The sequence below is a fragment of the Parasteatoda tepidariorum genome, chromosome 2 (assembly GCF_982258835.1).
Source record: "Parasteatoda tepidariorum strain Cologne lab strain chromosome 2, Ptep-v5.0, whole genome shotgun sequence".
Lineage (NCBI taxonomy): Eukaryota > Metazoa > Arthropoda > Arachnida > Araneae > Theridiidae > Parasteatoda > Parasteatoda tepidariorum.
This window is the reverse complement of record NC_141756.1, coordinates 33,099,080-33,121,896: the sequence shown is the minus strand read 5'-3', so window position 1 is coordinate 33,121,896 and position 22,817 is coordinate 33,099,080. Positions and strand designations below refer to the sequence as shown.

At 31.4% G+C, this 22,817-nt stretch overlaps 1 protein-coding gene across 3 annotated transcripts; it reads left to right on the top strand.

Annotated features, from left to right (window-relative positions):
* Positions 1-617: 617 nt before the first annotated feature.
* On the top strand, positions 618-18,434 carry LOC107449635 (ras-related protein Rab-18). Of its 3 annotated transcripts, none has more exons than XM_043044019.3 (6): positions 618-875; positions 4,576-4,626; positions 13,113-13,236; positions 15,635-15,759; positions 16,830-16,954; positions 17,625-18,434. In XM_043044019.3, the coding sequence occupies exons 1-6, from the start codon at positions 767-769 to the stop codon at positions 18,048-18,050; spliced, it is 960 nt and encodes a 319-aa protein (XP_042899953.2). In that variant the 5' UTR covers positions 618-766; the 3' UTR covers positions 18,051-18,434. The 3 variants fall into 3 exon arrangements, with proteins under 3 accessions (XP_042899953.2, XP_087013302.1, XP_042899954.2); XM_087157176.1 differs by lacking the exon at positions 13,113-13,236 and adding an exon at positions 1,246-1,261; XM_043044020.3 differs by lacking the exon at positions 4,576-4,626 and having other exon boundaries at positions 620-875.
* Positions 18,435-22,817: the final 4,383 nt, after the last annotated feature.

The window sequence follows — 22,817 nt, the reverse complement described above, 5'->3', positions numbered from 1 at the left end:
TAATTTTGTGTTTACGACTCCTAATGCTCAACTCCGTAGCCTTGTAATCTTGAAACAATCCAGAAGACAAAGAAACTCCAGGATCAGTACCCCCAAGGGTATGGATTTGTTATGCATGACTAACATGTGTCATGCATGGAGTGTCTTGTCCATTATTGCTGGGTAGTGCATGGCAAAATACACGAAAAGTAAAATGAACATTAAGGGGACCAAACTTTGGATCGCTCTCCTGATCAAACTACAGGAACCATATTTCTCAGATTGTGGCTGCCCCCTATGTTAGCTTGTTGAGCTTGTTAGGTCAGAAATCCTAATCCATCGAAAATAGGTTAAAGGAATTAAGTGACTATTTTTCTTAAATGTAATTTTCTACTGATTATCATCATTGTTATTACTTAAATAAAAATAATAATGAAAGATAAAGTACAATATTTGTGATATATATATATATATATATATATATATATATATATATATATACCGTCATTTGATCCTTCTTTCTATTTCATTGCTTAATAAACTCTTGTGCCTTGAATTTATAAATCCAAAGTGAAACTTGATGCTACAGCATAACTATTACGTAGGTTGTGACGTAACTTTCGTAGATTATCTCACTTTATTGAGATTCATAGCTTCGAAAGGATTTCTTTCATTTAGATAAGAGATTATCACACGACAGATGAAAGTTGATTTCGACATTATTATTGAATATTAGGGTCGGTTGTTCAGCGAAGTCTTGAATGGAAAATGTAACAAAATAAATGGAATGGGTAATAAAACAAACAGAACGAGTAACATAACAAATGGAATGGATAACGAAAGTCAACAATTTAAGCTTGAGTTTGGGTTTAATATTGTCTTACTAGGAGAATCCGGTGAGTAATCTCACTTTTTCATAATGATAATGAAATATTACTTTTTGCAATTTGGATTATGCCACTTTTTTTTCTATTGGAAATTAATAATTCTTTTAAATAAATGTTTAAAAAAAATACTAAGAAAGATACTTTTCAGTTTCTAAAACTTTTCGTCGATAGATGGCGTAATTTTCAATTTCAATGAAAAACTTTTATTTTAATGACATTTAAAAAGATTCAGTTAGAAATTGGTTGCCATTGAAATCAAAGACAATTGATCTTGTTCCTAAAATGTCAATCATAAATCAAAATAAATCGAATTAAGATAGTAAACTTTATAGTACCATGTTTGGAATTCATCTTTCATATTCTTTTTTTTTTTTTATAGCAGCAAGAAATCACAGGTAAGCCCATTTCGATATCCTTTCAAAAATTTACCAATGGAAACAGATACTAAGAACGAGATATTTTTTGTTTAAATGTACAGTGCGCAAAATAAAAAACGGACCACCCTGAATAACTTTTAATTTAATGATCGGATTTTCACGTTCTCTGAATAAACATACCTTTTTTCGACGGATTTGGATTTCAGACTTCCGAAATACAGGGGAAAGCTGCAATCTTATGGCCCCCATACTTTGATCATGAGAGAGGGTTAAAGTTTAGACCCTTTAATGCTAATTTCATTTTTTGTGTATTTTGCCATATCTTGTTAAACAAATTGAAAGATTTTTGCACACAATTATAAAATTTGTTCATCCAAACATAATTCCACTCAAAATATAACTTTTAGTGCATATTTATTATTTTTTTTATTATTTTATTTAATAATAATTGGAAAAAAATTTAATTGTAAGGTATAAAATTTTTTACAGCATTTTAAACGATGTAATTTTACATGGCAAAATACAAAATTTGAGCTCCTGAGAAATCAAATTTTGAAAAACTGCTTCTTTAAAATTCAATTTCCCAGAAATTACTTGACCTATTTCGCTCAAATGTTGTATTTTGCTGTATAAAATTACATTCTTTAAAATGATGTAAAAATTTATATACCTTACATTTAAAAATTCTTTTAACCATTGTTAAATAAAATAATAAGAAGTAATAAATATCGACTGAGAGTTATATTTTGCATTTTATGATCGTTGGATAAACGATTTTTATCATTGTGAGCAAAAATTTTTCATTTCGCTTAAAAAGTTCTGGAAATATGACGAAATATGCAGGAATTAAAATTAACATTAAGAGGTCCAAACCTTGGACCGCTCTCCTAACTAAACTGTGGGGGCCATATCCTTTAGAATACAGCTACCCCTATATTTTGGGTAACATAAATCAGTATTTGTCGAAAAAAATTATTTAGACTAAGTAAGTTTTCGAGTCTGATTTCGTAATTTAAAATACCGTCTACACTAATTAATTAACACATATTTCAGGTCACCTCCGCGATAATCATTAAAATTGAGTCCTAGAAAGTGAAGATCCGATCATTAGATCAAAAGTTATTCCGGAAGTCCATTTTTTTATTTTATTATTGTTTTGCGCGCGGTACATAAAAATCTTTTGAAGATAATGACGGCTATAACAGATAAATTATATAATATGAGGTTAAATACATCAAGAAGATCTGCATATCTTTACCTTGCCATCAGCCTAAAATTAATAAAAGGTTTTTACGCGTATGTTATTTATTTATCCTTTATTTTACAGTATTTACCTGAAATATTTATTAATCTTCCAAAAATTTGTCTGTTATTATTACGTTTTCACTTTTGACAATGGTTTAAATTAAAGGCTTGAAAATAAAATATATAAACACACTACATTTTAAAGCAAATAATATGCTTTAAAAAATTATTTACCTCAAAAAATTAAAAGACAGTGTAAGCAAGTAAATGAGCATTTGCGTTAAAAAACTTGAAATTGGTCTTTACATTTATTTGACACTTTTAATTGGTAATAAAAATGAATTTAGCTTGAAATAAGTTTTTTAACTTTTTTTGCCCTAGACAAAAGATTTCGGCTAGCCTTAAAAAAGTACTAAATCTATTATTTTCTTTTTATTGACATCCAAAAGTTGAGACTTAACTTGAAGCCAAATGAATAGCTTGAAATAAGTTTTTTAACTTTTTTAGCCCTAGACAAAAGATTTCGGCTAGCCTTAAAAAAGTACTAAATCTATTATTTTCTTTTTATTGACATCCAAAAGTTGAGACTTAACTTGAAGCCAAATGAATAGCTTGATGAATACACACATTTAATAAATACTGTTCACATTAAATTAGAATTTATATAAAATGCGTTTTAGATAAATTTGGCATCAAATACTTCTGATGCGAAAAGCACAAAAACAAAGTAAACAGAATAACTAGAAGTGCAATTTCGAATTTAAAGATGAATACAAACTTAGAGTTCATGTATAATTATAAAATAGTTTAAAAATGCGTGCTTGACGTCACGTCGCTTCATTACTCTTCTTCTAGTTAAAACCTCATTTGAATGTGTCGAGACGAGAAATTTAGATGAAACTTTAGTAGGTCTCCTAACACTTGATGTCTTGTTGAAAGCAGCCTTCTTTCTAACCATTTTCACTTTAATATTTGGAGTAGCTTATTTATGAATAGCTGGTGGTATGCTGACTGTGAATAATCGAAGGAGTGCTCTTCAAGTCTGCAGATTGTTTCAAACGATTTATAGAGATGCTTCTGGAATTGTTAACGTTCTAAGATTTTTAATTTTTAATGTTCTGAGGATGTTCTTCAAAGGTCCAATTATGTCAAGTTGAATTTTGTCGATTCTTTCTAATGTAGGTAGGTACCTCCCAAGCGATTTATATACTTGTCGCTGTATCTTGAAACTTTGACAAGATAGACAGGTCTTAATGAATATCTTGACATCCTGGTACATCGAAGGCCATGTAAACTTCTTTGACACTAACTTTGTTGTTGCTTATTGAGCTCCTTGAGGACATAGATTACTTTTTGAAAACAATTGGAGGCATACATGGATGTGGTTTTCGGGAAGAAATATTACACTATAAATAGAAATACAAACTTAGAGTTCATAAATAATAATAAAAGCAGAAAACGTGATTGATGTCACGTCGCTATAAAATGATTTATGTCCTAAATGTGTGTACTCAGATATGTAACGTATGAATGTTTGGTTGCGTAATTTGCTGGTTTTGCTCAACTCTCATCTCTATTGGTTACAAGGATTATGTGCTGCATGCCTGCTAACTTTTAATCCTTTCGAGGATGGTTTTCCCCAGTGGTTGTAAAATGGAATTTAAATTACAAATTTTAGGTAGAAGCATACGCTGTATTTTGAAATAGCTTATGCGGACTACCACAACAGTATTACATATTAATACATGTGCTTAATTTTCTTAAAAATAGTGGTGGTCAAAAAGATTATAAAATAAGTTTATAAATGCAAGTAATATATAGAAAGCATACATTTTACTACCACTTTCAATATAGAAATAAAATTTTACGCCAAATGCTTAAAAGTCCTGATATTATAAGGTTTGAGAATTTTAAATTCGTGATCAAAAAGCAATTAATTATTATTATTAGTTAGTGTTAATTTGTTTTGTTTTAGCATTAGAGTTTAATTATACTACATGAATTAAATATTTCTATTTTGCTCTAAGTTTCGCTAATTTGTTTTGATAAGCAAGAACACAATTTATTATTATTTTTTTAAATTTCAGACGTAGGAAAAACATGTTTATTTCGAAAATATACCACTGGAAAATTCAAAGGTAATTTACATGAAAATTAATTTTTGTTTAAGCCATATTTTCTTAAAAATTAATTTTAAGATAATAGTTTAATGATTTTATTGTCAAGTATGATACATTTATATTTTTGAAAATAATATTCATGATAATGTTATGTTAACTGAATAATAAGACTCAGCAATAGTACCATTTGTGTGACGAATGAAAATTTGTTAGAATTCCCTTTAGAAGAAGAATTTATTGTGCGGAAAAAGAAAAAAAAAAGGTTTAATCTTGACATCTAAAAAAAATCCATCCCCATAAATTCATAGCAGGAGCACTGTGCATTATAGTAACCCCGGTAGCAGAATTTTCAGAGTCAATCTGCATCACTCTATTTTCATAATTTTAAATTTGCCTGCTACGCTAAAACAGTCAAAATTTTATTATAAATACTCGGCTTACTTTAGCATGCGTGCAGTGCGGAAAAAAAATTGACCACCCTGGAAAAACTTCTGATTTAATAATCGGATCTTCACATTCTAGGACTCAATCTTAATGGCTCGAAGGGGTGACCTCAAATTTGCTAATTAATTTGTGCAGACCATATTTTAAGTTGCGAAATCAGACACAAAAACGTACTTTCTCTGAATAAACATGCCTTTTTTTCGATGGATTCCGATTTCTTACCCCAAAATATAGAGTGTAGCCGCAATCTAGGAAACATGGTCTCAATAGTTTAGTCAAAAGGGTGCTCCTAAGTTTGGACCCATTAATATTAATTTTACATTTTCCCTATTTTGCTACACCGCGAGAACTTTTTTGAATAAAATTGAAAAAAAAATGAAATTTTAGAAAATATTTTTTATTATTTTATTTGATAATGGTCCAAAAAATTTCAAATTGTGCACAATTTTTTACATCTTTTAACAGAATATAATTTTACACAGCAAAATACAAATTAATTGGTACAGTTAAATTGTTCATGAGAAAATGGAATTTCAAAAATTTCAGGTATTTATTATTCGATTTCTCAAGAACTACTAGACCGATTTTGTTTATTTTTCAAGCATTCTTAAATAAAATAATAAAAATTTATAAATTTAACTCAAAGTTATTTTTTGCATTGAATTATCTTTGGATAAACGAAATTTATAATTGTGTGCAGTAATTTTTCAATTTCGTTAGAAAGTTCTCGAGATATAGCAAAATACGCAAACAGTAAAATTAACATTAAGGGGTGTGAATTGCTCTCCTGACCATATTTCCCAGATTAAGGCTACCCTTATAGTTTGGGGGTCAGAAATCCGAATCAGTCGCAAAAAAGGTATGTTTATTCAGAGAAAGTACCTTTTTCGTAACTTCAAATATCATCTGCATTTATTAATTAGCATATTTGAAGTCACCCTCTTGAGCTACTAGGATTGTGAAACCATGAGAACGATACGAGTCGATCATTAGATCAAAAGTTATTCAGGGTGGTTTGCTTGTTTTCATTTTTTGCTCATTGTACAGCAAAATTAGCACATATAAAGTAGAAAAATTACACGCTCTTAAATGGATTAAATAATTAAAGTTAAAAAATTGGTATAATTTTACGAAAAGTTAACAACGAAAAGTGTCCCGAGTTAAGTTCCTTTTTTTTGCAATTAAAATTTTTATTTTTTGAAATTCCAAATAATTTAAGTCAATTATTTGGAAATTTTGTTAGTCAATCACTTTTCTTTTGATTATACATCTGCAAATTGGCTAAAAGCAGTTTTGTTATAAGGACTTGAGACAAATAGTAATTGAGTACGTTTAGGGTTAAAAAAAAAAAAGGTCTTTTCTGTTTCTCCTCGTAGTAATTTTCAAATCTGACTTTTTTGAAATCTATTGATGAAAAATAAATAAATCTGCAGATGCTCTGATAATCTGCATCTCCCGTTTCCGTACTAGAGGATTTCTGCTACCGGAATTGTAAGTATCTCATGTTTTTAACCCTTTACCGCATTTGGAATACCGGTGTCCTTTTTATATATTTTTTTCTGATGCTTTAGTCACAAGCAAAAGTATATTTTGGTATTTTTCAAAAATTTATCCTTAATTTATTTTGTGAATTAAAGAAACTTCAATGAAGAATAACTGTTTCTCTTAGATCTAAGTAATTGCAAATTTGAAAAAATTATTGTTTGGAAATGAGCCGTGTTTGAAAGATTTTACCTTTCACGCCGACACCGGTGTTTCATGCTGTATTTCATGTCCATAAATTATTCTGCGTCAAAGGGTTTGTCGACGCTCAGGTAAATATGAACTCGCTCAATAAACAAAAAGAAGCGGACTGTAAATTCACAATATTTATTTATTATTATTTGGAAGAGAGCTTTTTTGTAGCTCGTTACAGCTCTCCTTCCACACACACTCTTTTTCTCAGTGTTACAAGTTATACTAGGTGGCGCTACAAATCCGTGCGGATACATACCGCCGGGCGTTGCATTGTTTTAACAATCAACGATATTACTACAACTATCAACAATATTACTACTATTACACAAATATTACTATACTAAACAATTACTATTACACGATAAATTTCACTTTTTACATGATTATGAAAAGTAATATAAAGTTTTTTTAAAAAAATATTCATTCAATTGGCAATAAACAAATCTTGGAAATGGGCCTTTTAAAGATCCCTTTGTTCGTTTTAATACTACAAACACGAACTCTGCCATCCTTTCCCGGAAAGACCTCCACAATTCTACCAATTGGAAAATTACATATAGCTAAATTATCTTCCTTTATCAAAACCATATCTCCAGGTTTAATGTTTTGTTTCTCAATGTACCATTTTGACCTTTGTTGCAAAGTTGACAAATAGTCTTTGTGCCACTTTTTCCATATTAATTGCACGAATTTAGTGGTTTTGTGCCATAAACTCAACCTATTATCAGATACATTGGTTACATCTGGTTCAACAATTGATGTGAACGGTCTTCCGATCAGGAAATGGCCTGGAGTGAGAACGCTCAAATCATTGGCATCTGAAGATAACGGGGTAAGCGGTCTTGAGTTTAAAACGGACTCAATTTGAGTAGTTACAGTCAAAAAATCTTCATAAGTTAATTTCTTATCACCCACTACTCTTTTCAGATGATATTTGAAGGATCTCACTCCAGCTTCCCAGAGCCCTCCAAAATTCGGACTCCTAGGTGGCAAAAATTTCCATTTGATATTTTCATGACTCATATAATTACATAAACTCTTATCAGGATTTTTAACTAAGCTAAATAATCGCTGTAACTCATTATTACTCCCAACGAAATTAGTCGCATTATCTGAGTACAGAATACTGCTTTTTCCCCTACGCGAAAAAAATCTCTTTAACGTAGCTATAAATGCTTGAGAGCTCAACTCTGTCACAAGCTCCAAATGAATCGCTTTTGTGACGAAACATACAAAAATCGCGACATAAATTTTTTGAAAAGTACCTTTCCGTTGGTTCTTGTATTTAATTGCAAATGGACCGCAAAAGTCCACACCTGAAATGGCAAATGGAAAGTTTTGACTCACACGACTTTTGGGTAGATCACCCATAAGTTGATCACAAGTTATTGGTTTAGCTTTAAAGCACGACAAACACTCACGAACTACTTTTCTACAATTAGATCTGCCATTGATTGGCCAAAATCTTTGCCTTATAATAAACAATAATGTTTGAGGTCCAACATGTAAATTCTTAATATGATTACTAATAATTATCAATTGTGTTAATTTATGTTTTTCTGGTAACAACAATGGGAATTTTTTGTCAAAGCACAAATTACTATTGGACAAACGTCCACCTACTCTTAAGAGACCTTTTTTATCAATGAAAGGACATAAATTTCTTACCTTACTCTGCTTTGAAACTTCACCTGTAATTTCTAAATCTCTGATTTCCTTGCTGAACTCCCGTTTCTGCACTAAACTTACCAATTTTAGTTCAGCTCTTTTAAGTTCATCTGGAGACAAAGACCCAGTTGATGTGTCATAAGTGCTCCGACAATTATCGATGAACCTACATACAAAACTTAATACACGAATGAGTTTACTATAATTATTACTAATTTCCAGAAAATTATCAAGAAAATTACTATTATCACTAATAAAACAATTGAAGTCACTAGATGGTTTAAATTCATTAGAAAATTCATCTTCAATAACTCTGGATGGAATGTCTCTATTTGGATATTCACTGTTACACAAGAAATTTGGTCCTTCAAACCACAATCTACATTGTGAAAGTTTATCAGGATCGAGACCTCTGGAGATAATGTCTGCTGGGTTCTCAGTTGATGGTACATATCTCCAACTGTCAATGTTAGTTAAGTCTTGAATCTGGGATACACGATTGGCAACGAAAGTCTTAAGTAGAAATGACTCCTTACGTATCCAAGAAAGCACAATCATGCTATCACTCCATAAGTAGATGTTGGATATAGGCAAATCGAGAGCTTTTATCACTTTTTTCACTAATTTGGCTAGAAGCAGTGAGGCACAAAGTTCTAGTCTTGGGATGGTTACTCTTTTCAAAGGTGATACACGACTTTTGCTAGCAATCAATTTGATAGTCGCTGCTTGACCATTTTTAACACACTTACAGTAAACAACAGCACCGTAAGCAACCTCTGACGCGTCGGCGAATCCATGAATTTCAATCATGTCAGCTCCCTCTGTAAGTATACATCTATCAAATTCCATGTTGTTAACACTCTTTAAAGCTTCGACAAACTTCTTCCACTCTTGGATTTGTTTCTCAGGTAGTTCTTCATGCCAGTCCAGTTTTAAAGACCATAGCTGTTGCAAAAATATCTTTGCTTTTGACACTACTGGTCCAAGCAATCCAAGGGGGTCGAAAAGGCGTGCAATTGTGGATAAGACACAGCGCTTCGTGACTTTCGAATCTTTTCTTTGTGATGCACTACAGGTAACTTTAAAATAAAGACTATCTTTCATCGGACTCCAGGAAACTCCTAGCACTTGAGTTCCATCACAGTTAGTAAAATTATATATTTCTTCACCATCAGAAACTAACGCTGCGCAGTTGCTATGCCATTTGTGGAGTTGCATGCCAGCATTTCCTAAAATACCAATTAACTGATTTTTAAGTTCCTTTGCAGTTGCTAAATTATCAGAGCCGGTCAACACATCATCGATGTAGAAATCATTTTCAATGACTGGAGCAGCAAGAGGATACTTTTCTCCTTCATCAATAGCTATTTGCTTTAATGTACGAGTTGCTAGAAATGGTGCACACACCGTGCCGTAAGTGACGGTATTCAACTCGTAGGTTTTGACAGGTCCTTTCTCTTTTTCTTTCCAAAGAATACGCTGCAATTTTCTTTGGCTTTGGTCAATTAAGATCATTCGGTACATTTTCTTTATGTCTGCTGTGAAGGCATAGACATATTTACGGAACCGTGTCATGATGGAAAATAAATCACTCTGAACTATGCCTCCATTTAATTGCAAAGAATTTAAGGAATTACCAACTGAGGTAGGATAACTCGCATTAAAAACAACTCTTAGGACAGTTGATTGCTTATCAGGGCGGTAAACTCCTAAATGGGGAATGTAGTAAGTGGCTTCTTCCTCTTCATCATCCGAAATTTCTGACATGTGTCCCATCTCTAAATATTCATGAAGGAAATCTTTATATAAAGATAAATAATTTGGCTCCTTAATTAAACGTTTCCACATCAGATTTAATTTCTTAAACGCAAACTCTTTAGATTTTCCCAAATGTTTAGGATCCTCTTTTAAAGGCATCTTTACTATGTACCGTCCCTCAGAATTTCTAGCACAGTTGTTTTTAAAATGTTCTTCACAAATAATTTTTTCTTTACTCTCAATTATTTCAGTTTCGATATTTTCTATCTCCCAAAAACTTCTAACAGTTTGTTCTAAATCAAGAGTTTCTTTAACTAACCCACAATGGATTTTGTTATCCTCCATATTTGATATGCTTCCACTAACTAAATAACCAAACACAGAATTTTGTAAGATTAAATTCGAGTTAGGAGGGTAAATTTGCCCAGGTTTTATTAGCTCAAAAAAGGATTCCGCACCAATTAATAAATCAACTCTCTGCGGAATGTGAAAATACTCATCAGCTAAGTTAATGTTTTCCAACCCTTCCATACACTTGTTTACTTTCTTTGAGGGTGTGAGATCCGTAATTCTAGGAACAACTAATAAATTCAGATCTGCGTTAAAAGTTCGGGCTTTATTTATTAAAGTAGCACAAACTTGAGACCTAACAGAAATAGCTGAATCATTCAACCCAGACACTACTATGTTTATTTTATTCTTTCTCAATTGTAGGCGATCTGCACATTCTTTACTTATGAAATTAGACATAGATCCCGAATCTAATAAAACACGAACTTCACTTTCATTTCCAAAAGAATCACATAAATAACAAATTGCAGTACTCAAAAGAACTGTTTTGTTTTTATTCCAGACATAACTACTCGTGGCCGAAAAGATATTGGCGCCTGTGTTTTGCTCTTCGCATGCTGCTGGTGTAAATTCAGAAGCAAGTGGAGAGAGGGGGGGATTTCCTCTATCAATTTGTTTTTTATTCGATTCTGAATTCATAATGTTCTCCTCTCTTATTTTTGATTTCGCTGAATAATTATGTTCTCGATTAAAGTGTAATGAAATATGATGCCTTTTACCACATTTAGCACAAGAATATTTTGATTTGCAAGACATCACTTTATGTTTACCAAGACAATTAAAACAAAATTCATTATCTTTAACAAATTGCATTTTCTCAAACACAGATAATTTCTTATAAGTAGAACACATATAAAGGGGGTGATTTTCATTACATAAAATGCACTTCGAACTCTTAACATCAGACAAAAAGGTTTTAGAAATATTTCTTTCATTATGACTTTTATTATAAGAGCACTTAGTTAAAGATTTTCCGCGAGAAGTCATAAATAAATCTATTTCCTTTCCTAGTTTAATTGGTTCAAACCAGGTGTCCGATTGTTTTACACTTATATAAGTAGCGGTTTCCCTGTCCAATGTTTGGAAGAGTTTATCAGAAATTATTAGCTGATTTAATGTTTTGAAATCTGTGACATTTCTTAATTTTAAGTAATAATCCCAACTAGTTGTTAAACGTGACGCAAACTGGACGTGCGTTTCGTTTAACTGGCGCGTGGTTGTTTTGAAATTGTCCAGACAAGATTGAGCCGTTGGCTGAAATTCTCTAAGTACTATTTCTTTCACTTTTTCATAATTATTAAGATCATCATCACTTATATATGTGATAATATTAGACGATCTTTCTCCAAGCAGATTAAGAAGAATCTCTGATTTATATTTATCTGGCACACACTTAACTATAAATGCTCGTTCTAACGATGTAAAGAAGAATCCCCAATTTTCGGGTTTACTCGGCACTTTAATGGTCAATGTTCTAATGCTCTTAATCAAAGAATCTAGGGAATTATTAGATTCAATTAGCTCTATATTATTCTCTTTTGGCTCAGAACGAATGCGTGCAATTTCTAATTCAGTTTTTGTTCTCTCGAGCTCCTTTGGCTCAGCACGAATACGTGCAATTTCTAGTTCAGTTTTTGCTCTCTCGAGCTTTATATTCTCTAACTTTAATTGTTTTGATTCTTCAGACTTGCGCTCTTCTACTATTAAACTTACTAGATCACTAACAGTTTCAGAGTCTGTTTTATATTTTTCACAACTTTTAATTATATCAATTAAGTTTACCACAGTCATATCATCACTAATCTCTAGATCTAGTTCACTGGCAATAAGCCTTAAATCATCTTTTTTACAATTCTTAAACATTGTAAATTAAAGTATTTTATAAAAAATCAAAACAATCCTACTTCGAATGGGAAGGCACGAATCCACAGTTTTCTCGTAACACTGTCCACAATGGTTATCTCTTAGAACTCAAAACGAAACTCTTTTCGTTAATTGTTTTTAATTTTGCTGATTATTTCTCCTGGTGAGCGGACCACTCATGTCGACGCTCAGGTAAATATGAACTCGCTCAATAAACAAAAAGAAGCGGACTGTAAATTCACAATATTTATTTATTATTATTTGGAAGAGAGCTTTTTTGTAGCTCGTTACAGCTCTCCTTCCACACACACTCTTTTTCTCAGTGTTACAAGTTATACTAGGTGGCGCTACAAATCCGTGCGGATACAGGGTTAACTCTATTCTCCTTTTCTCTGTTATCTTCTGCTTGGACAATTTTCCATAAATTTTCAAATTTGTATGTATTGAAACAAAAAATAATAATAATTCAATTACCATTAATAGCAGTGATATCATTGCACAAAAATATAGAACATTGTTATGACTTGAGAAGAAAGAATAAATAAAATTTAGAAAGAAGGTTTTTTTTTAAAAAAAATTAGATGCTTAAGAGTGTACATAGTTGGTACTTTTATCTGATTATATTTCACTCATGTTTGTCAGTTAAAGTTTTACTTCAACTAAAGGGTTGATCATCATTTTAGAAAATTTTAATCAGAAATGGGGCTATCACTACTTCTTTAAACAACTTAAGGTAAAGGATAAAGATGTGGAATTATTTATTGGAGTAATTGGTGGTCAAAAGAGATATCGCAGATTGGTACCAAGGTGAGTATAAAAAAGTCATTTTTAAATCAAATTTGTTACATTTTAGCGCTAAATATAGCTTACTTTTTGCAAAATATAACATATTTACCAATAAAAATTTTATTTGATTATACTATTTTCTTACATTATCACTGTGTCGTAACTTAATTAAGATTTATTTTTATTACCCATGACAAAATTTGTTGAATGCAGGGTGCCTCAGGATTATTGGGAAAAACTTTAAGGGACGGTAGGGGGCCATAACAAGGATTTAGAATTGCTCAATTAGTTATGCTGAATTTAAATTTTTATCGCTTTTATCCTAATCAAATACTGATATTTGATGCTTTTTTAAGCTGGCTTGTTCCATTTTAACCTTAAATCATTATTTCTATTTAATTCTTTTCTAGTCTTAAACCAATTTAAAATTTTTCTCTTAATTTTAACTGATTTTGGTAAATTTATATTATCGTATAATGTGAGTTTCCGAGGGAAAAAAATTATTTAAAAGGCTCATTTCCTTTATTTCTTAATTTATATCTAATTTTATTAGAATATAAAGAAGAAAAGTTTGAAAAAGTTAATGCAAAATTATTTTTAAATAAATTCTGTATAGCTTACACTATTATTAAAATTCTCCTAATAACAAACAAGCTTGTTGCCAGATTGTATGTGATGATGTTAGAATACAATAAAATTTCCTGGATGACCAGAAGTGGGTGGGACAGGAACATTGATTGACATTTACCTTAATAATAAGTTCAAATCCTTAAGTAATAAAATCTTCACCTAAAAAATAAAAAAAATAAAACTGTTTTGATGATCCAGTTAGAATCTACTTAAAATTTTTCTTTCCAAAATGTCGGAAAATCCACACGATATTCTTCATATTTTTGATATTGAAAATGTTAGTACCCTCAAGACGTTTAAAAAAACTTAATTATTTGCGTATAATTTGTGACTGTTGGTTGCGTTTGCGGCCCAGTGCACTTTTGCGATTTTTTTTAATTCTTTTCCTATCTTACAATGAATTGTTTGTAAGACTTAGTTTCAAGAAGATCACCAAGGTAAAGCATCACTGGCTGTGGACAATGAACCAGTGGTTTGTGTATGTGTCAGTGTGGGTGGGTGACCCCTGATCAGCCAGCGAAGGGAATGAGGGTGTGCGATATCGATCCTCGTTAAATTGTTCTATCGTAAAGTACTCGACTTCACACCCAGACAAGGGCGCCGGCAGAATAATATAAAAGGGGGTGCAACCCTCTTATAAACTATCCCCCCCCCCCAAAAAAAAATTAAAATGTTCTGTTATTGCACCCAGACAAGGGCGCCGGCAGAATAATATAAAAGGGGGTGCAACCCTCTAATAAACTATCCCCCCCCCAAAAAAAAAAATTTAAATGTTCTGTTATTGCATTTTGTTTTGTTATTACATATACTTTCATCTGTTAATTTTTTTCAGCATACATTTCTTCATTGTTAACAAGATATTTAAAAAAAAATAGTACGAATTTCTTGTACTTGCAAATTCTGCCACGAGAAACTGTACTGATGGCGCTGGTATAGCTACTGACTTTGAAACACAAATAACTACGATAGTAGTTTCGTATACTAACGTGTTTGTGCATGCTTAACATTGGTATTTATTGTGTTGATGAAGTCTTACAGTTGTGAGAAGTCAGTTTGTGCTATACACCTTAGTTAAACTAAATAACTAATACAAAATATAATATTATTTATATTTTATTAAATGAAATTTAAAAATATAGCTTAGATATTTGCCACGTTTGAGCATGCTCAGTGTGCATAAGAACAGTATCAAAGATGACTCAGAATTCATTGAAAAAGTTATGAACAGATTTGGACAGCAAACAAGACGATTACAATTCTTGTTTGATTAAAAAAAATTTTAATTGTTATGTATCAATTATTTATTTGTTTTTGAATAAAAATATTTTTAATAAAAATTTTTTATAACAAAATTGTTTTTCTGTATCGCTTTAATTGCTTAAAAAAAGCCAGGATAGGGGGTGTAAGTGCACCCACTTGCACCCCGTTGCCGGCGCCCTTGCACCCAGACATCTGGGTTGTCAAAGCGGGGAGCCATCCTCTCTATTGAGGATCAAAACTATGATGGCGTGTGTTCAGATCATCCTGGGGTGTTTGCCAGACCATCTCCATTAGCCCATTTTGTAGCCCTAAAGCGATTTAAATAATGTACTACCACAACTAATTATTTTTGTATGCCTACTTTATCCTTTTATTTTTTTTAATCTTCCTGAATTTATTTTTATATTTACCTTAATAGTAAATAAAGACCCTTTAGTAATAAACTTTTCTCCTCGAAGAGCAACAGCAACAGTTAAAAAAATATTTATTGATAATGCTGCTGATATATTTAAATTTTTTTTTATTCCAGGATAACTCAAGATGCACACGGTATTCTTCTGCTTTATGATACTGCAAACATTCGTACCTTTGAGAAACTTCGAGAATGGCGTGAGATAATGAGGGATTTAGCTCCAGAAGCAATCATATTCATAAGTATTTATATTACTAATTATTTCTAGTATTTGGACCGAGATAGCCTGGTTTGTAGGACGTTGGGCTCGTGTTCTTCAGATCACGAGTTCGAATCCCGCAGGTCGAATAATCCCCGTGCATCAAATGGTGACTGGTGCACGTTGAATCTGCCGGAGTCACAAAGTCTTCCAAGTTCCGATAAAAAAAATCAATACCTCTGGAGGTACTGAATTGGAGATTGATCGTTCTCAGCTTAAGGTCAAAATTACGATCCGTGTATGAATGAATTGGTCATCGCTGTAAAATGGACTGTGATGTGTGCGTGTGACTTGAATCGTATGCTTGGCCGTAGATGGCGCCACTTAAAAACAAGAAACGCACCCTCTACCTTCCAAATTCGCTATGTTTACCCACAGCACGGTTGCTGATATTGGCAAGTGGCATAAGTAACAACTTCTAGCATTTTATTTTCACAGATAGCTTAAAAATAAATATTTATATCGGAATATTTCTAGCTGTTTTTAATTGGATAGGGTTTCTGAAATAAAAATACTTATCTAAATCTTTTGCCGAGTAATGCAAGGGTTGTTTATGACCATGGAGATAGTGCAATCTTCAGTTTGTAACCCTTAGGTTTGATACAAAATACACATGTTTGAAACTTTACAAATTTCTGCATGGAGATACCATGGGGAAAAATATGTCTGTATGTGTGCAGTGTGGCATTTAGATGATACAAATTAATATGGACATTGGAAATTCCATTTATGGAAAATATTTGGGCGAATAAATATTTGGTTTGATTATATTAGTGAGGGTGAGAAACACATTCATATGGTAAGACAACTTCTCGTGTCGAAATCTCTCCACTTCTCAGCTGCTTGCGCGCCTTTTCGTTTTTATAAGATGAACTATCCATTATGTTAGAGTATCCACTGATATAATTCAAGAACAGTTGCATATTTATCGAATTTAACGAATTGAGCATTAACTCAATAATGTTACATTCCCACTAAAAAACAATTTGTTGATAACAATTTTTTTCTGGAGATTTCATGTTTCTTTTAATGAAAATATTTTATAATTGACAGTTGGTGCTCGATCTGACCTTTTCCACAGAAGGGAAGTACTTTTTGAAGAAGGCCAAAATTTTGCCAAAAGTGAAAATCTTGAATTTTTTGAATGCAGTGCCAAGACTGGTGAAAATGTTAAAGAAGTAAGACATTATAGATTTAATTCAAGTTTTTATACAAACTTATTTCACGATTCTCGATCACCATCACTACATACATACATCTAATACGATAGTGTCATTTTAAACTGAGATCGTGGGGTACTTAAGAAACTGAAAAAATGGCAGCAAAACTAAGAGGATCAGTCGCATTCCATTACGGTTTATATTCAGCAAAATATTCGATTTCACCAAATACAATTGCCTGCTTAAAAAATTTTGGGTTTCGAAATTTATTTCTTTAAAAATAACTAATTTAAATTTTCCTCGGATCCCCTCCCACTCTTCAAAAATAGTTTAAACTTTAGATTTCTTAACAGAAAAATATGTATATTAATATTGTATAAAAAAAATTATACCTCGTTTTCAAAACTTTTATTGCTAATTAATTAGCATATCTGCTACTGATTTGTCAGCATATATATGAGGTCACACATCCTACTGGAACCGTTAAAATTGCTAAATACGATTATTAGTACAAAAGTTATTCAAGGTGATATCCTTTTTTTCCTGCCTAGTACGCTACGTTTGAATATATGCAAAGGTAACTAAAGGTTAAACGAGATTAAAAAGTTATACTTCTTTCAACCTTTCTTTTTTTTTCCTTCGATTATTATACTATACATATTCATTTTCCTTTCTTAAAAAATTGCAGATTTTTGAACAAATGACTTTGAGAATACTCGAAAAGGAAGAATTGATATCATTTATTCACTCTTTTGAAATTGAAATAGAAGGAAAGTCTCCCGAATGGAAGCAAAACAAGTACGTGCCTGCTACGCGCACTACAGATGAAGAAATATTCAATGAATCTGCTAATAAAACAGAAGTTCTTCCCCAAAAAGATTCAAGTTATCTAGAATATAGCGATTTGGAGTCTAGAGGTGAAGTCGAGAACTTGATTGTGATAAAAGAAGATATTATTGGTACTAAATCAAGCAGCAAATTAAAACCTTTAGAGCTAAACGAAAATTACCATCCTTCGAATGATAAAAAAGATGTAATTCCGAAAGTAGAAAATTATATGCTTTCAGAAAAAGAGATGCTCCTAGAAGGAAAATGTCCAGCGTTGTTTGCTTGAAAAAAAAAACTGTTATTTGGCTCCCTTTAAGTTATGATGTTTAAAGATAAGCTTGTTTTTCCCGCACAGTTTTAAAATTTTATCTGACAATTTTTATTCCTATTTTCTTTTTGCAAATTCTACTTATCATGGATGTATACAAGGCGTATGGATGTATAGTACAAGACGTAACAGGCTGTACTTCTTGGCACTATAAAACACGGGCTATGACAGGGTTCTCTGTCAGAGATTCAATTGAAGACACTGTATGAACTGTGCAGATTTTAATTTCATTTTTAGATTAAGCCAAACATAGTGTTTTTTAATGTTTGGAATCAAATTTGATAGAAAATTTTTTAAATTGTTTTTGAAATATGATTAATAAAAAACGTTTTCTTTTTTAAATTAATTTTAATTTTAAATTTGTTCTTTAAATTTTTGTTTACTTCGTAACTAATCATTTTTTACAAAAAAAAAAGTATTTTCTATCTTATTTAAAAAATAGTACAACTTCAGTTTATTCTGCTTAATTGAGTACATAAAAAATCAGACACTAGAAGGAAAAAATAGTTAAATTAAATTAAAAATCGTTTGACTTTTTAGGTTCTGTGGCTCAAAATGATCAAACATGGAATTAGCTCAGTAGTTAAAAAGAAAATGCCTTCATATGCTTTGCTTGAATCGCAAAGGAATTGATCTTCGTTTTCAATAGCGATCCCGCAGGAAAAAGATAGTGTTTGTTTCATCGTGGTCATTCATTATCTGTTTCATCCTTAAACATTATATTTTTATTTATGAAACGTGTTTTGAATCTTATATATTCAACATAGTACAAATAAAATGTTATAAAATGCATTAAATAGAAATACTATTTTTTTGAAATGGCAATTCGGACGATTGAAAATTATTTGAAATCATTTGTAATTTTGTATCGTGTTATATGTTGCCAAACATAGTGCATATGGTTATTAGATTCTAATATCATGATTAGAATATTTGATGACTCGCTCTACAAGATATTCTATAATAACGAAATAGATAAATCTATTTCATTCGGAGGAAAGTGATTCAACATATCCATTTAGGTATTAAAATTACAAAATGAAAAAACTCTATTGGAATTCTGGTTTTAATTTTATGAAATTAAAATTCCGTATTTTCTAGGCATGGCTAGGTTTTAAAAATTGGATAAGAAAATCATATGTTTTTAATATATTAAAAATTAAAGTTGCATTTAAAAAATCTTAAACAGTAGGTGAAGATTTTTAAAGTGTGTTGAGGTACTCAGTAGGAAATTTCGTATCTTTCTAGACAACGACTCTATGAATTGTTTATACAGTTTGAAACGATTGTTACAGTTAATATTACAGTTTCTTTTTTCAAAAGACATTTTCCTAAAATTATAAACTGAAACTCAAATCAATGACAAAATATACAAAGAAATTTGCAATGCTACACAAAGGAAATTCAATATATCTTCGCGGATTATAAAAGTTTTTTTTTTCAAAATTAAAGAATCGGATTTTTTTTAATTGATTTAATTGCAGAATTCGTATTACGAACTAGCAGTTGCATTCAACGTCCAACTGATCCACTCTCACGAAAATAACAAATTTGTCTTTACCCCATGACTTGCCGCCCTGTCTCAAGTATTTTGCTTTTACTCACGGACTCGTAAATGCATAACTTTAGATTTATAAGCTTCAAATCATGAATTAAAAAGATGTGAAGAGTGTTAGGGTACTCAGGCCAATTTCCAGACTCTGAAACAAGAATAGTAATCACTGGTTAAAAAAAAACTAAACTAAGAAGAAAAATAAGTATAGCTTAAATACATATTTTTAAAAAATTAAATTGATATCTCATAAAAATAATATATTCTTTTAAATATTAATACACTATCTTTGCTGTTTTTGAAACAATATTTTCTAAAACTGCGGAAAATCCATGGAAGAATTTCTTATTAAAACTGTACCAATTACCATAATACCAGCACTGTTATGAAGTATCCCTGCCCTGGTTTTGCTTGCTTTATTTACATCAGAATTTCTTTTTGTTGCATCATATCTTCTTCTTCTGCATGCAGACTTTTGCTTTATTTTATAATACAAAAATTTTGAATGCTGCAAAAAAAAAAAAAAAGAAACACGAGATTTTCTTAATTTTTTAGCAACGTGAAAATAAAGCTAAACAATTTAAATGAAGCTTAAATCAAGCACAAAAACAAACACACTCTAGTTTCGGTTATATACTCAACAAATTTTCTCATCCAAACACAGAAACAAAGAAGGATAACCAAGAATTTTAGAAGGAAAGTCACAAAAAAGATATTATATCAAAGAAGGATGGGAAACAAGTTAGAACAAGATAATCAAACAATGGAGGGGATTTAAGAAATAGATTTGGGATATAGGGTGAGGACCTCAAGTCTGCAAGATGTGAAAAATATAAGTCGTGACCGATGAGCAGAGTTGAATGATTTTAGCCGAAGAAAGCTCAAACCAATAACATCCCAGTTATGTAAGTCATTATCCAACATAGACAAAGTGACACAAATAAGAAATTTGGTAAATACACCAGCAATTAATATCAACGATGTGGACTTTAAAATGGGTGAAATTTAGTTTATTTATAGAAGTGAAAACAACTTTAAAATGGGAAAGTTTCTCATTATAAAACTGGAACTATAGCGAACTTTGCGGCTTTATTCGTGTCTTATTCACGTTGTCTACTTTTATTTTATTTCCTTGTATAACACAAAATTTACACTTCATCCAATTAAACACACCATCATTGTATCTGAATCGGCTTTATTTTCTTACAAAACGGCACAAATTAAAGCGAATCTCTTGTGTATAATATGTAAAGGGAAAACACAGGTAATTTTGAGGTTTTTTTTTTTTTACAAACTGGGATAATAGAAGGAATTTTGGTACTTATTTTCGTCTTTTAAGAACTGGTAACCACTCTAAGTGCAATCTATGGGATATTTAAGGATTATATTCCAGCAATTATAACTAGTTCACTTACTATAACATTATTTGTTATAAGTATATTCAGCTGTTCCTTTTTTACTGAAGTTTTTCCAGCAATTATAACTAGTTTAGTTAGCCAGTAGAGTAGTTTTAATGTGTGTTCGAGAGGGTTATCTCCTTTTAATGCATATATTTTATAATAATATTGTATTATATGTTACTGTTAAAGTGTAAAATTGAGTTATTTCATACAATAACTAGGTATTTCATGAAATAACTCGACAAATCAGTTAAAGTATATATCAGATAAAAAATTTCATACTTTACCTAGTTATTCTGTGAAATAACTGATGATTGGTCGTTAAAGTGAAAAATGAACTATCCCGATGTTTCGAATGACCCGTCTTGTTCTGCTTTTTTCAAAATTTCTTCATATGTTGTCTTTCTTTATTAGCCAGTTATTACGTTGAATTAATATTGCCTTTTCTGCATGAAGCGACCAAAAATGCTATGAAAAGTTCTGTCAGAGCAATGCGTTCCAGAGACTTGACTGCCAATTTAGAGGGAAAAGAATGATGTCGTCATTTTAAGAACAGGATATTATGACAGAGCTAATTAGTAATAGAACACGGTGTTTAGATAAAGATATTATTTGGTGTAGGGCCAGTTTTATCATTATGTGCCATCTTTTTTATCTCTTAAATAATTCTAGAAATTTGATCAAATAGATGAAAAGCTATATAACATTCAAGGGCTATACATAAATTGTCTTAACTTTTGGGATCCCATTTCACAGATTCCAACTCCACCATATAACTGTAGGGTGATGAATCCAGACCTTATTTTATAACCAGTACTCAACAGCTAACCCAATTTAAAGTTTAAGACTATCTATGTTTAACTCCAATAAACTTGCAATTTTGAACCCAATCAGAAAACAAGAGAACTCTGGATCAAGTATAGAGACAATCTACCCTTATTTCTTTTTAATGGAAAAACTCACCTTTTCACATGGAGAGGACAAAAATCACAAAATCCCCTACTGTTAGCCCATAGGGAAAAATATTCTAACCCACGACTCCATCTACAACTGAGGATATTTTACATCAGCACTGTGACTGGTGCGAGCCTGGTGCAGAATTCATATTGATCAAATATCATTGAGATTCGAACTGGGTCACCTCATTAAAAGGCAAGCACTCTATCCTCTGAGCCCTCACAGCTCATACAAATCTGTTTCATCTTATTTAATAACCAGCTTTTAACAGCTGACTCACTATTGAGTTTTTTACCATCAATGTTCAACTGACTTTTAATTTTAATCCCAAGCCAGAAGACAAAGGAACTCCTGGATCAAGCAATAGGACTAGAAAACAATGAAAATATCTCACAATTAGCCTAATGGCAAGGGGATTCTTACCCACGACCCATCTATAACAGAGGATATTTCATCTAAGAATTGTGGTCAGTGCGAGTTGGGAGCAGAATTTGTATCAACCAGCCAAAGCAGGAATTCCAACCTGAGTAAACTTATGGGGAGGTTCCCCTGAGGGTCAAGGCTCATCCAAATCGATTTTTTTAAAAATAAAACATACTTCGAATCAGAGAAAGTATGCATTTGTATCCTATTTTATAACTTAAAATGTCCCCTGCACAAATTACGTAGCCTATTAAAGTTCAGACCATCAAATCCATTCATTATATCAAAAATTAGTAAAAGTGATCTGTTTTTATTATTATTACTATTATTGTTTACTTTGGGCATTGTACTGTGAACTATTTATCACCTAAGATGATAAGCCATGCATCACTT

Coding starts and splice junctions, on each gene's coding strand:
- LOC107449635 (XM_043044019.3), top strand. CDS start 767: ATGGGTAATAAAACAAACAGAACGAGTAACATAACAAATGGAATGGAT. Junction 4,627..13,112: donor TACCACTGGAAAATTCAAAG/GTAATTTACATG, acceptor TCATCATTTTAG/AAAATTTTAATCAGAAATGG. Junction 13,237..15,634: donor TATCGCAGATTGGTACCAAG/GTGAGTATAAAA, acceptor TTTTTATTCCAG/GATAACTCAAGATGCACACG.